We start from the raw sequence: 12,728 nt of genomic DNA, 5'->3' as shown, positions 1-12,728 counted from the left end.
GAAAAGAGAGTTTTGTAGACTAATTTTACAAAGCAATATCCGAAAAATGTACCATAAATGAAAATATATAGTCCCTCCCTCTCTCTCGCCTCTAGCCGTTTCTGGTTAAACTTTCTGGGGGTCTAAACTGTCCATGGGTTAAACCCATATAAACTCAAAGTCCCGCCTCTCTCGACAGAACGCTCGTTTGGATCAACCTCTGCCAGGCCTTCCGTCTTTAAACGAGGACGCCTGGGAACGAGGTTAGCTGGTGGGAGGTTCATATAATTTAATGTTTTTCCTTTTTTTAATTTTGCAAATAAAAAATCCAAACAAATTCGAGTTTTCACATGAAAAGCATTGACGAATAACATATGAAATAATTATAGTACACAATATACAAAAAAGAGACATTCCAAAACACAATAACAGAGGGTAAATACACCAAAAATATAAACAAAAAAAGGAGGCTGGGACATTAGAATAAAAAAAATTGACAAAACAATTGAGTATCATATTCGATAATCCCCCCAAAAATGCCATTCTAAAAAAGAGTCCCAATAAGTGTCATCAATGATGGGCAGTTCATCATGAATGGGTTCTGGTTCTGGAGAGGGAGGGCGCGTCATCGAGACCTGCCCGGAAAAGTGGGTGTTTTGGGATACTCGTACTACTAGCTCGATGCAGCTACTAGATTATTTTTATCCGCAGAACATTTTCTTCATTTATTGCATTTCAGAAAGCAGCAGTCAAAAGGATAATTTGTTTAAGACAGCGTTGTAGGAACAGCTAGCTAGACCACCAGACGCCGACGTTGGTTCAAAGCTCCAGAGGAAGATAGAAGTGTGCCGCTAAGATGGGTTTCCGCAAGAAGAACAAGAGCCCACCGGTTCTGAGCCATGAGTTTGTGATCCAGAACCACGCCGACATGGTTTCTTGCTTGGCCATGGTCATCCTGCTTGGTCTGATGTTTGAGGTACTGTTTAACCTCGTTCTCATCTCACGACTGAACGCCTGTAACGGGCTGCTCAAAATTGGCGTTGTGGGCAAGAGAGAGAGGGGGTGGGACTTCGATTGAGAGATTTACGTTTAACCAGCATGTTTCGGACATTGCTTTGTCAAATTAATCATCCAACGAAAAGCATTTTTTCTGCATGTCGTTGCTTGTTATGACATGTTCTTATTATTCTCGCTCCGGAGACTTAACTAGCGTACACAGCTCTTAGGAAGTAAGTGACCGGAAGTGGAGTATTAGCAGACCGGGATAACGATACAATTGATGACATTCTCTCATCCTATGCACTGTTTATTAGCGGCCAGGTGCACCAATATATCTGTGGGTACCAGCCACTTCTAGCTAGCTGACATGGCAACAAGAGGCATGGTGCTGTCGTTTCTTTCCCCTGTCATGTCTGTAGGTCATCTTCATGTCAGCTATTGAGTTAAAAAAAATAAATGATCAAAGACTTGCATGAAACCTGCTGCAGCACAGAAGCCACTGGCAATCTTGTGGACTGTTTAATTTGTAACTCATTCAACATTACATGATAGAGGCTTAGCACGTCTAAATGTTCCAAGTACACTGATTTCACATCACTTTAACTCAAATGAAAGTATACCCTAATGAGTGTGCAGCTGCTGGTCATTGCTATGTCTAATAATAATACATAATAATATGATAATAATAAAAAAAAATCGTAAATATATTACCATAATACCTTTGTTATTCAAAAATGTACTGCCACATTGTATTCATCCATTGTAATTCATAAATGTGAATAAAATTACATGAACTGCTATTGACCCTCTTAATTATTCTATAATAAGCTATATCATTGTAATGGAGCTGTTAATGTGATACCCCCTTTTAGTGTCTGCAATGAATTGTTTCTGACTTTCTTTTTGTTACAGGTGACAGCCAAGTTTGCGATCATGTTCATTACGGTCCAGTATAATGTTACACAAGTTCTAGGTGAGGGATCATGTTGGATCTTATTGCTTTATTCAGGCATTAACATTGTGGCAGGATACTTCTGTAATTTATTGAAGAGTCCCTCGTTTTGTGAACCACTGTTTAACAATCCTTTTTTTGTGTTTTTATTCATTTTTGGAATAGAGGGAAAGAAGGAGCCAGTGAACTTTTACCAGTATGGCCCCAAAGATGCAGCTACAGTTGTCTTTTACCTGCTCATTGCAGTCATACTGCATGCCTTGATACAAGAATATATTCTCGACGTATGTATAATTTCAAATACAAAATGCACATTTGTTTAGTTTTTTTAGTGTGTGTTTGTAGCAAGAGTGAATCTAATCCAGGCAGAGTGACAAGTAACTTCTGTCGTTTAGCCACATGTTCGCCCAGTCTAATCAATATAGCATTTAGTCTTACAAATTGAAACATACTTTTTAAGTGAATGCATGGTCTACTGTACTCTCAACTTGATAAGAGGGTTTGGATAGTTCAATTTAATTGGCAAGTAAAATGCATTCGTAAGAGATAACATGTATTGATCGAACCGTGTGGGAATATATTTGCTCTGCATTGATATTATTATTCTTTAAGGAATGCACTCCCCTAATGTCTCCCCTCTTTTCAATTCAAGAAAATGAACCGGAGGTTACACCTCTCAAAGACCAAGCACAGCAAGTTTAATGAATCTGGACAGCTGGCTGCCTTCTACCTGTTCTCCTTCGCGTGGGGCTGCAGCATCCTGACGGCAGTAAGAGGACCCAGCTGACACCACTGGAAACCCAGTGAGGCACAATGACATATGTAGTATTCATGCTGTTGTCTCTTTTCTTTTTCTTTTTCTCCAGGCGGAGTTTGCCACAAATCCCACCTTCTTGTGGGAAGGTTACCCACACACCCACATGGGGTAAGTTGGACCTCAAGAGACGAACGCCCAGAGCCTTTCTTAAGATGCTACTACTACTCTTCAACGCACTTTGACATTTTTATGCAGATTTATCTGATGTAGAGCAACAACTTAACAGCACTCTAGCGAGCGAACAGGTGCTCTGTCTGCTGAGCTACTGCCCATGTGTATGAAGGCGCCCGCATCAAGAGATTTAAAGACCCAACGGAGCACAGATATATGGCGAAGCTTTAGCCTCATTGATGTTGTTTATCATCTTTTAAAATGTCATATATGCGTTACGCTTTATCATCTGCTCTCACAGGTTGCTGTTGTCATATTGTTTTGTTTGGCTTTTTTTGTAGACAATATGTGTTATGTATATGTTATTGTGTTTAGTGGTATGACTATCTAAGAATGTATCTCCTTGACAGCTTTCAGGTGAAGTTCTTCTACATTTGCCAAATTGCCTATTGGCTACACGCACTTCCTGAACTATACTTTCAAAAAGTACGAAAGGTAATGTTCGTTTGTAAATCAAATCCAAATACCCCAAACAATGCAAATGATGTGTAACGCTGTAGTGCCTTTTACATTGATCGATTTAATTAGGTAACACAATCCTCAGCGGTTGCTTTATCCAAAGTGTCTCAGAATACTGAGTGTATTTGTTTTTTGCTTGAGCTTATTAAGGTGTTATGTTTACCGTGATCTATTGTAAATGGTTCACAGTTCTCAAATAGCATATTATGTTTTCGTACCAGGGTGTAAGTAAAACGCTGAACAACTGTCTTTAGCTGTGAATAGCTGTGTGATATCTTTAGATAATCCTTTTATTATCAATTCTCTATTGTATTGCAGGAGGACATCCCTCGCCAACTCTACTACATTTGCCTTTATGTTGTCCACATCACTGGTGCCTATGTCTTAAAGTGAGTCACCCCTCAAGGCGTATGAGCCATGAGACGGCATTATTATTATTTTCTATTGCATTGTTGTTATTTACACTATTTGAATTGTCTGGATAATAGTTAGACAGTAATTATGTCTGTAAAACACATTCCTATGGAATAATGCAAGTGCAACGTGTCCTTCGTTTGAAGTGAATACATCGCTCTGAAAGTAAGATGGAGCCCAGGCAGTATCTTTATCCCCCACCACTGACTTTGTGATTATTTAATCACGTCCTCTCAGCTCATCTCCTCACTTCAGAAACTAAAAATACCACGGACAAATTACTTTGTTCCCTTGGACTCTGGGTTGACCTCAGCTAATGTTCTCACTCTGTGTGTGTGTGTGTGTGTGTGTGTGTGTGTGTGTGTGTGTGTGTGTGTGTGTGTGTGTGTGTGTGTGTGTGTGTGTGTGTGTGTGTGTGTGTGTGTGTGTGTGTGTGTGTGTGTGTGTGTGTGTGTGTGTGCAGCCTCCATCGACTGGGCCTGGTGCTGCTGGTGCCTCACTACCTGGTGGAGCTCCTGTTTCACGCCTCGCGTCTCTTCTACTTCAGTGACGAGAACAAGCAGAAGGGGTTTGTACTTCCACCCCACCTTCAATACGATTGGGTCCGTTGCTGTCCGATGGATCATTGCATTCAGCTTTACACTATCTATCCTGTGCTTTCAGATTCACCTTATGGGCGCTGCTGTTCGTGATTGCCCGTCTGCTCACCCTCACCGTCTCGGTTCTGACGTTTGGATTTGGGCTCCCCCGCACGGACAACCAGGGCTTCTCTCTGGCTGAAGGGAACTTCAATGTGCTCACCATCAGGTAGGTTTCATTCCTTAGCTGTGTTCGAAGTCGTTCCCTATTCACTCACTCACTATTCCCCACATAGTGTTCATGATATAGTGCACTATATAGTGAAAAAACAAACGAGATTTCGGACACTACGCTGAACATTGCTAAACGTCATTTGCGTCAGTAAATGCGCCGGGTATTTGGGTGACACAGACAGATGCGCCCACATCATGTAAACAAACCGGGCACTCACGAAGAAAGCTGGAGGTTGTATTGATGTTGAATGTTACATTTCCTTGATCAAGGTTTTTTTTATTAATTTTGAATTTTACATTTTCTTTGTTAAATCCCAAATAAATTGTTGACATTTCTAAACAAAAGCCGGAGACTACATCATTAAATGTATTTGTTTTTGCGGTTATTCAGCTTCTTCTTCTCCGGAAAACCACGGCCGCATTGCATTGTGGTATACGGGAGTAACATGTAGGGAACATCGTATGTACATCGGTATTTTTTTATACACTCAAATTCTGGGTATTTCTTTGTGTATATATATACTCAATATTTGAACACCACCACAAAAAAAATATCCGTGATAGGGAACGATTTCGAACACTGCTCTTTTGCTTGGCCACACGTCGGCTTAATCTGGCCGACCGTCGGTGTGATTTTAATTGCATTTTTAATTTTAATTTGAACTTTGGTTCGAAACGTCGGTGGACATTTGGCACCTTTTTTTCTTCCCGTAGGATGACCTGCCTGGCTGCGATTTGCCTCACACAGGCCTGGATGATGTGGAAATTTATAAACTTTCAGCTGAAAAAGTGGAGGGAGCACAGTCAGAACCAGGGGTCCAAGAAGAAGACAACCAGTCCCAAGAGCAAGCCTTACAAGAGGGAGCCGGCGAGGGGTGAGTCTGCTAGGACCCTCCGTCCCTCCACTCTCAATCACCGTCCTCTTAAACATAACAAGGCATTCTTTCATTTATTTTCTACCACCTATATTCAGAATTATTTATTATCGCCATGGCCATGTCCCGTACTACACCACCAAAATAATTGTGTGGCCTATCTCCGCTCTTTTTCAAAGATGTGTGATATTTGTGTTTCCCCCTCGTCTCCATAGGTGGCGCTACTAACGGCATCGTGAAGTCAGACGACAGGACATCACCGCGGGCCAGAAAAGCCAAAGCGTCATAGGGAGACAGAGGAGCGGTGGTTGTGTGTATGTATGGGTGTGTATGTGGCGGATGTGGTGGTGACACGCTATCGGGACCTATTATCGGTACACAGTTCAACGATCCACTATCAGGATGCACTCTAGAGATATTATAGCTTCTTACTGCTTCAGGTTCCATGTTGTGACTTCACAACAACAACCGTTTAATCACACTCAACTACCATCTCCCACCTACCTGATCCTTCTCAGTATCCATACATTTAGGTGCGTTAGATATGGTCCATATCATGATCTTCATTTGAGGTCTCTGTTGATGTAGTCTTGCGGAGCCAGAGATGACTATGCCGCCTTGAATGGTGGGATTACAATACATATGTAATCAATTATTTATACTACATTTTTTTTGTAATCAATTGAAGGTATTTCTGACTCCCCAAGACTAGTAGAGATGTGATGAGGGGGGGGGCTACTGTCCAGTCTGGCTTCGATGCTCTAACATGGTGGGCGGGGCTCAGTAAGTAAGTGTCTGAACATTGGCTGTTGGGTAAAGACCCTTTCACACATGCATTGTTACCCTGCAATGTTCCTGAACATTTCCTGCATGGGTTCATGTGTCAATGGGAACAGGGATCGATATTCCAGGATATCTGCCCTAGCCATTTGCCAGCCGGTACGGCTGTGTTGTGACTGAAGCAGTGACCTTGCCGGGAGAGGCACGTGAAGTTATGTCGGTGTGAGGTAGGACAAGTTTGAACCAAAGACTCCGCTGATGACGCATTTCACGTACGTATCTATCTACTGTTATCTTAAACCGCCAATGCACCCAACGCTCTTTTGATATCCCTTTAATTGTATCCAACGCGCGTTTCTGATTGAAATAATTCACAAAAACATTAATTGTCTCGCAAACAAGTTAATAGCAACATTGGCAATGGGAAAAAACCAGCTCCTCGACCACCATAAACACGCCATCTGGCTTCCACTGGCTTCCACAGATGGAATTACCGCCATCTGCTGGAGTGTCCCTGGGCCCATCTTTTCCAGCGTTGCTAGTTTGCTAGGTAAATCACTAGCGGTGCCTGCAATGTTATCCTAGTAATTTACCTGGAACTATGTGTGAAAGGGGCTTAATATAACAGTGAGTCATTTCCATTGTTCCAAGTAAGTGTTGACACTTTCGTGACATTTTGACACGACATGTCAAATCTCCAACGATACACCGTTGATGAATTGTCCTTACATCATGGTATTTGACTTCAGGGCAGTGTATTATACTTTATTTTCTGGGTTAAGAAACCTACAATTTTAATTTCGGCCATCACCTTCATTCAAAATTATTTGAAATGATGGCTATGTGTCTAAAGAAACCCAGCCAGCCAGGCTCAATCAAACCGGAGATATCTTCCTGCTCGGAATCAATTTGATCAGTAAAGAAAAAACACAGAGGGTATTGTTTTCAATGGGGAGAGGGATTAACGTGACCCATCTTTAAATTTTTATTAGATTGTATGTATGGGCTGAAAGTATGTATGGGCTGTGTACATGTATGCATAATTTCAAATATTTATTACAAAATTAATGGCTGAAATTAAAATGTTATATTAACTCATGTAAAAACATCCCCTTATTAAGGTTAATACCTGCAAAGATCACCACTAGCTCTGTTTGAAAAAAAAAATGACTCCTTGCTTTTTGAAAAATCACTGTAGTATTTAACTGAAAATAACATGTAGATAGCTAAAGTGAGGTCTATAGTGCATTATTTACATCCACTTTCGTTCTTGGTAATGCCATATGAAGTCCATACTTTTCATGGGATTGAGGGCATTAATTGTTTTTTGTTTTTGTTTGCTACTCGCCTGGCAATCAACAGTATTATCAAGGTAATGGAGGCTACCAAGTGGAAGCTGCTATGTAGCATGTTGCGCTGTATAGCATGCATACAGTTCAATCCTTGTGATGCCATTGTGGGAAATGTGCTCAGGATTACTGGTGGGCTGTGAGTAAGTGTATTTTTGTCAATGAGTCAGTGCATGAGGTGTAAAAGCGTGTTTCTTGCTGGTTAGGTTAGTACTGCTGTTTGTGTTTCATACGTACTAACGTGTTAGGTGGCCTTTTTAAAACTGCTGCAAGAATTCAAGTCAGATTTCAATATGGATCTGGGGAATATTATTTGACATGCTTTTTAAAAACCACTACAACCAGCAAAGACCATAGTTGATAGTGTTGGGCACCTTGAGAGAGGTGTACTAGGTGATTGATATAATACGACCCAGGCACAAAGGAGGCAGTGTAACACAAAGTATTTCAGTGTAAATATCAATGCTGAGGGGACGCAACTAAACTCAGGTTCTTCCCGCTCCAGGGAATTCTGCTTGCTCTCGAAGGGCAGGTCCATGATGATGCCTAGGGAGCAATGGTTTCTGGCCTGTTCTGTGTAGTGTCTTCTTTCCACAGTCTATGGGCTCACTGTCCATTGGATTGCCTCCCTCTGGAGCTCCACATACACTCACAGAATCACAGCACCACCATGCAGTCTGAGGGCGTTTTCACTTCACACAGTCCTCATCCAACAAACCAAACCAGTCATCTTAAAGTAGAACAACAGAAAAGAAGACTCTGTTTTTTAGAGTTCACATTTTCGGGTCATTTCGAAGAGGACTCTGATGATTTCACTATCCTCTTTCTGTTCAGACAAGAGTTCCACTGAAGCCTCAACCTTTACTTCTTTTATTATGGGTGGTTCACTTGGAACAAGATGGCTGCAGCTAGACTTGTCTTCCTGTGGTATTTGGTTAAATAGGCCGACAGATAGGGTTTGAGAACTACTCCTTTGCTTTGGAAGCCCTTCCTTTTGGAGGATTTGGATGATGGATGTATACAGGGGAGGGTATTTGGGTACATACCACTGTTTCAATCAATTCATGTGGTAGACCTGACGGGCCTTGTGACAGCCAGGTGGCCGGACCTTGAAATTCAGCAGAGCCATTTCCACCTTTCTAATTCTTCATACTGATAAGCCAGGAGTTTACACTCACTCTCGGGTATGAGCCCCATCACCTTAGCGCTGTCTACATTTCAGTCACACAAATCCTCTCTTGTTTTGACACATTCCCCATCCATCAGGCTCTGGAAGAGACTGCTCTTGACAGCAGATGAGGCCGTTGGTCTCTGGGGAGCATAAGACACCGACAGAGGAAATTCTCAGAGCCTTCCACTTTGCCAGATGAGATTTATCCATGATCATATTCAACCATGTGGGCATTCACGATTTAGAATAATATCTTCCCATGTGTTCGTCTGTTTCAATCATTCGCTTCAGTGTTTGGTTGAACCTTTCTACCAGTCCATTGTTTATGGGGGGTGATTGACGGCAGTTTGTAGTTTTTTTTTTACCCTCAGCCTCTTGAATATTTTGCGTAAAAAACTTGGGACCTGAAACAGGACACTTGGTCGGTGAGAATCTCCTTTGCCCGGCCCCCCCGGCTAAAAAGGAGGAGGACCTCGGACCACGGGGGAGCAAGTGGGGGTCTGCCACAACAGCCACAGTTGGGTTTTATTTAGACCACATGATTCTTCTTCAAGTGTCCTTACCATATCAGTGCTCCACAACACAAGTTAAATGAAATAAGAGAATTGTATTTAATTTGCCTTCTCATATGGACTTTTTATTTGTATTTTGTGTATCAGGGGAAAAGTTAACTTTATGTTGTTGGTGTGTGTGTGTGTGTGTGTGTGTGTGTGTGTGTGTGTGTGTGTGTGTGTGTGTGTGTGTGTGTGTGTGTGTGTGTGTGTGTGTGTGTGTGTGTGTGTGTGTGTGTGTGTGTGTGTGTTACTACAGCTTGTCTCGTTATGCTTAATGTGTTTGTTTCATGGCCTTGAGAGATGAGTGTTCTGAGTGCAGAAGATGAGTATAATTCCTGCGTGTCTTGTTAAAACACTGTTACCCGTGTGCATCGCATCAAACTTCACGCTTCGCTGATAGGCTCACACTGTTGACGGCATTGAAAAATCAGATTTTATTATTTATTTTGGCCTGGTCTCAAATACCAAACAACAACAAAAATTATACTCTAAATAAAGGCTAGATGTTTGCTGTAAGATATTGGTTAATTATTATAAGTGTGTGTGTGTGTGTGTGTGTGTGTGTGTGTGTGTGTGTGTGTGTGTGTGTGTGTGTGTGTGTGTGTGTGTGTGTGTGTGTGTGTGTGTGTGTGTGTGTGTGTGTGTGTGTGTAAAGTATGCACCGTGTCAGTGTCCTATGGGAGAGACTCTGATTTCTTGTTTGCCAAATAGTGAATTTGGATGGGAGGAATCTTCAGCCACTCCTGTTGACCTTGGCCAGTGATCCTGTCATTGCTACGAAATGTTTTACCCCATGCCCCGTTCTTTCTTTTTTTTTATTTCTTTTTTTATGTGGGTCAAGTACTCTACTTTCCTAACCACTGTGCACGTAAAGTCCTAAGTTGGCATGACCCAATGCTCTGCACAGTTGAGAGAGTTTGGACCAAAGTGATTTCAGTATTAAGACAGAAGGTTTAGGATTTAGTTTTTATCGGGGGTCCAGTATCATGGAAGCCCTGGGTCTGTGTATAGCAGTGTGGCATCGAAGGGGAATAAGGACCGACCGACCAGTCTGTCTAAATTTAATGGAGAAGTTGACTCAACCCTACACTGTATTACAAATGTGTCAGATTTTTTAACTATTTTTATAAAGGGGGAAAAATACTGTTGTTCAGTATGTGTGGATATTTGTTTGGAGACAGTATTTTATATATAACGAAGCTTGCGGACCTGTTGATGTTTGGTGCACATTGCTTTGTAGACATTTATTTAGCTTGGTGAAGGTATTATTCAACAAAGTTACAAAGAAACGGATGAGACTCAACACGACACTGCAGGTGGGAAACTAGCGTTTATAAGATAAATATCGATAGTCCTCTTCAAATCTCAACTTTATCTTGTTTAATTCAAGTTGAAAAGTAGAGAAAAAACATTTAAGAAATCTTGTGTATTGGCTCGTACAGCACACACACACACACACACACACACACACACACACACACACACAGTTGATGAGCCGCCACAGCACACAAATGCACTGGTTGTATAATACATGTGTAGTGCATGTCACGTCAAAGCACTGTCAAGTTGGGTTGACTTACCCATATTTATTTATTCACCTGCAGTCATGAATTCAAAATCCATTTCTGCATTAGGTCCCTCCTCATAGTTATTCTGGTAACCTATTGAAGAGGCGGTGAGCGGTTGTCTTATCCTAAACATATTTAACCCAGACTGCTTTGCAGAATGGATGAATATTCGTTGTCATACAGTCTTTATTTTTATTTTAGGTTGAAGCTTTGTAGATGTTTTGTTTTTTGAATGCTTTGATGGTATGTATGCAAAATTCTTGTTGGTTCTATTGTTTTTTTTTGTTATCTTTTGTTACGTGTATCAATAAAGTATTTGTGGGATATACAAACGCCTTGATGTGAAATCCTGCATGAATCTGTATATTTAGGTTTATTTCCCTCAAGGGATTTATGGCACAACATGATAATACATGGAGAGTGCTGGCAATAGTTTGAGGCAGTGTCAGAAATGTACCTTTTCAACTGAAAACTTCGACTTCCAGAGGCATTGGTGATATTTTATTTACCACCCATGTGAAAACATTGTTATATGATCACACGATTATCATGACCAGTTTATAGCAAAAATGTAATATTCAATATGAAAATGAGTTAATACTTATTAATACTTACAAGACTTCACACAAATCCCTGCCACCAGGGGGTAGCGTCGCGCTTTTAGTACCTGGGAGCAACCGGCAAGGCTGCAGTGACAAATTGTATTCAGATAATTCACAATAATAAATAATAATTCTGAAAAAACAACATTCACGCTCAAAAATAATGTAGAAGCTGTACTTGGTGATTTAGAGATAAGGAACATGTAGGTCAAAATACACTTGATCAAATTAGGGTGAGATAGGATTAGGATCGCACCAAAGGGTTCTGCGTCATCTGATCTAGAACAGATACAAACAGGAGAGCATATGGTAGACGGAGACAGACAAAGAAACACCTGCAACCTCTAAGCAAATCAATGCATCCTGTTAGTTTAATGTCTTCTTCTTGGGGCGAATCAAACCAGCATGGTGGATCAGTGAAAACCAGTCAATACAGATTCTCTCTCTCTCTCTCTCTCTCTCTCTCTCTCTCTCTCTCTCTCTCTCTCTCTCTCTCTCTCTCTCTCTCTCTCTCTCTCTCTCTCTCTCTCTCTCTCTCTCTCTCTCTCTCTCTCTCTCTCTCTCTCTCTCTCTCTCTCTCTCTCTCTCTCTCTCTCTCTCTCTCTCTCTCTCTCTCTCTCTCTCTCTGTGTGTATGTCTCTCTCTTTCTCACTCTGTCTCTCTGTGTGGGTGTGTCACTCTCTGTGTCCCTGGCTCTGTATGTTTCTCTGTGTGTCTGTTTAGGTACGGAACATTAGCAGCCGTAACTGTGCGTCTGTGTAAAATAAAAAAAGTACATTTGAGTTTCCGAACCCAAGTCAATTGACCGACTATGGAAACTCTGGATCCCACTGTTTTGGATTCCAGCCCTTCGTCCAATGAGCTTGAATCTCTCTGTATCATCAGTATTATGTGCAATTTCCATATAAATTACCTTCATTAAAAGGGGAGTACTTTCTTATTTAACAAAGCTCATTTGAAATTCTGTATTTAATAAGACATGTAATCCAAGTCTCACAAGCTAATAGCCAACAATTAGCTCTACCAGAGCGTGTGTGTGTGTGTGTGTGTGTGTGTGTGTGTGTGTGTGTGTGTGTGTGTGTGTGTGTGTGTGTGTGTGTGTGTGTGTGTGTGTGTGTGTGTGTGTGTGTGTGTGTGTGTGTTACTGTGCACAAGTATGTTTGGGTGTGTGCGTGTGTGTGTGTGTGTGTGTGTGTGTGTGTGTCTCTTCATAAGTGTGATTGGGC

The 12,728-nt window shown here is 41.4% G+C and overlaps 1 protein-coding gene across 3 annotated transcripts; it reads left to right on the top strand.

The window, feature by feature from the left end:
* Window positions 1-568: 568 nt before the first annotated feature.
* On the top strand, window positions 569-9,969 carry zgc:113278 (Translocating chain-associated membrane protein 1-like 1-like). Of its 3 annotated transcripts, XM_060039786.1 has the most exons (12): window positions 569-955; window positions 1,891-1,951; window positions 2,096-2,214; window positions 2,583-2,699; window positions 2,797-2,855; window positions 3,269-3,353; window positions 3,696-3,766; window positions 4,255-4,359; window positions 4,455-4,598; window positions 5,318-5,478; window positions 5,694-5,792; window positions 8,113-9,969. In XM_060039786.1, the coding sequence occupies exons 1-11, from the start codon at window positions 836-838 to the stop codon at window positions 5,765-5,767; spliced, it is 1,116 nt and encodes a 371-aa protein (XP_059895769.1). In that variant the 5' UTR covers window positions 569-835; the 3' UTR covers window positions 5,768-5,792; window positions 8,113-9,969. The 3 variants fall into 3 exon arrangements, with proteins under 3 accessions (XP_059895769.1, XP_059895856.1, XP_059895683.1); XM_060039873.1 differs by having other exon boundaries at window positions 3,269-3,344; window positions 5,694-9,969; XM_060039700.1 differs by having other exon boundaries at window positions 5,694-9,969.
* Window positions 9,970-12,728: the final 2,759 nt, after the last annotated feature.

The sequence above is a fragment of the Gadus macrocephalus genome, chromosome 1, assembly GCF_031168955.1.
Source record: "Gadus macrocephalus chromosome 1, ASM3116895v1".
Classification (NCBI taxonomy): Eukaryota; Metazoa; Chordata; class Actinopteri; order Gadiformes; family Gadidae; genus Gadus; species Gadus macrocephalus.
This window is presented reverse-complemented; position numbering and strand designations above follow the sequence as displayed.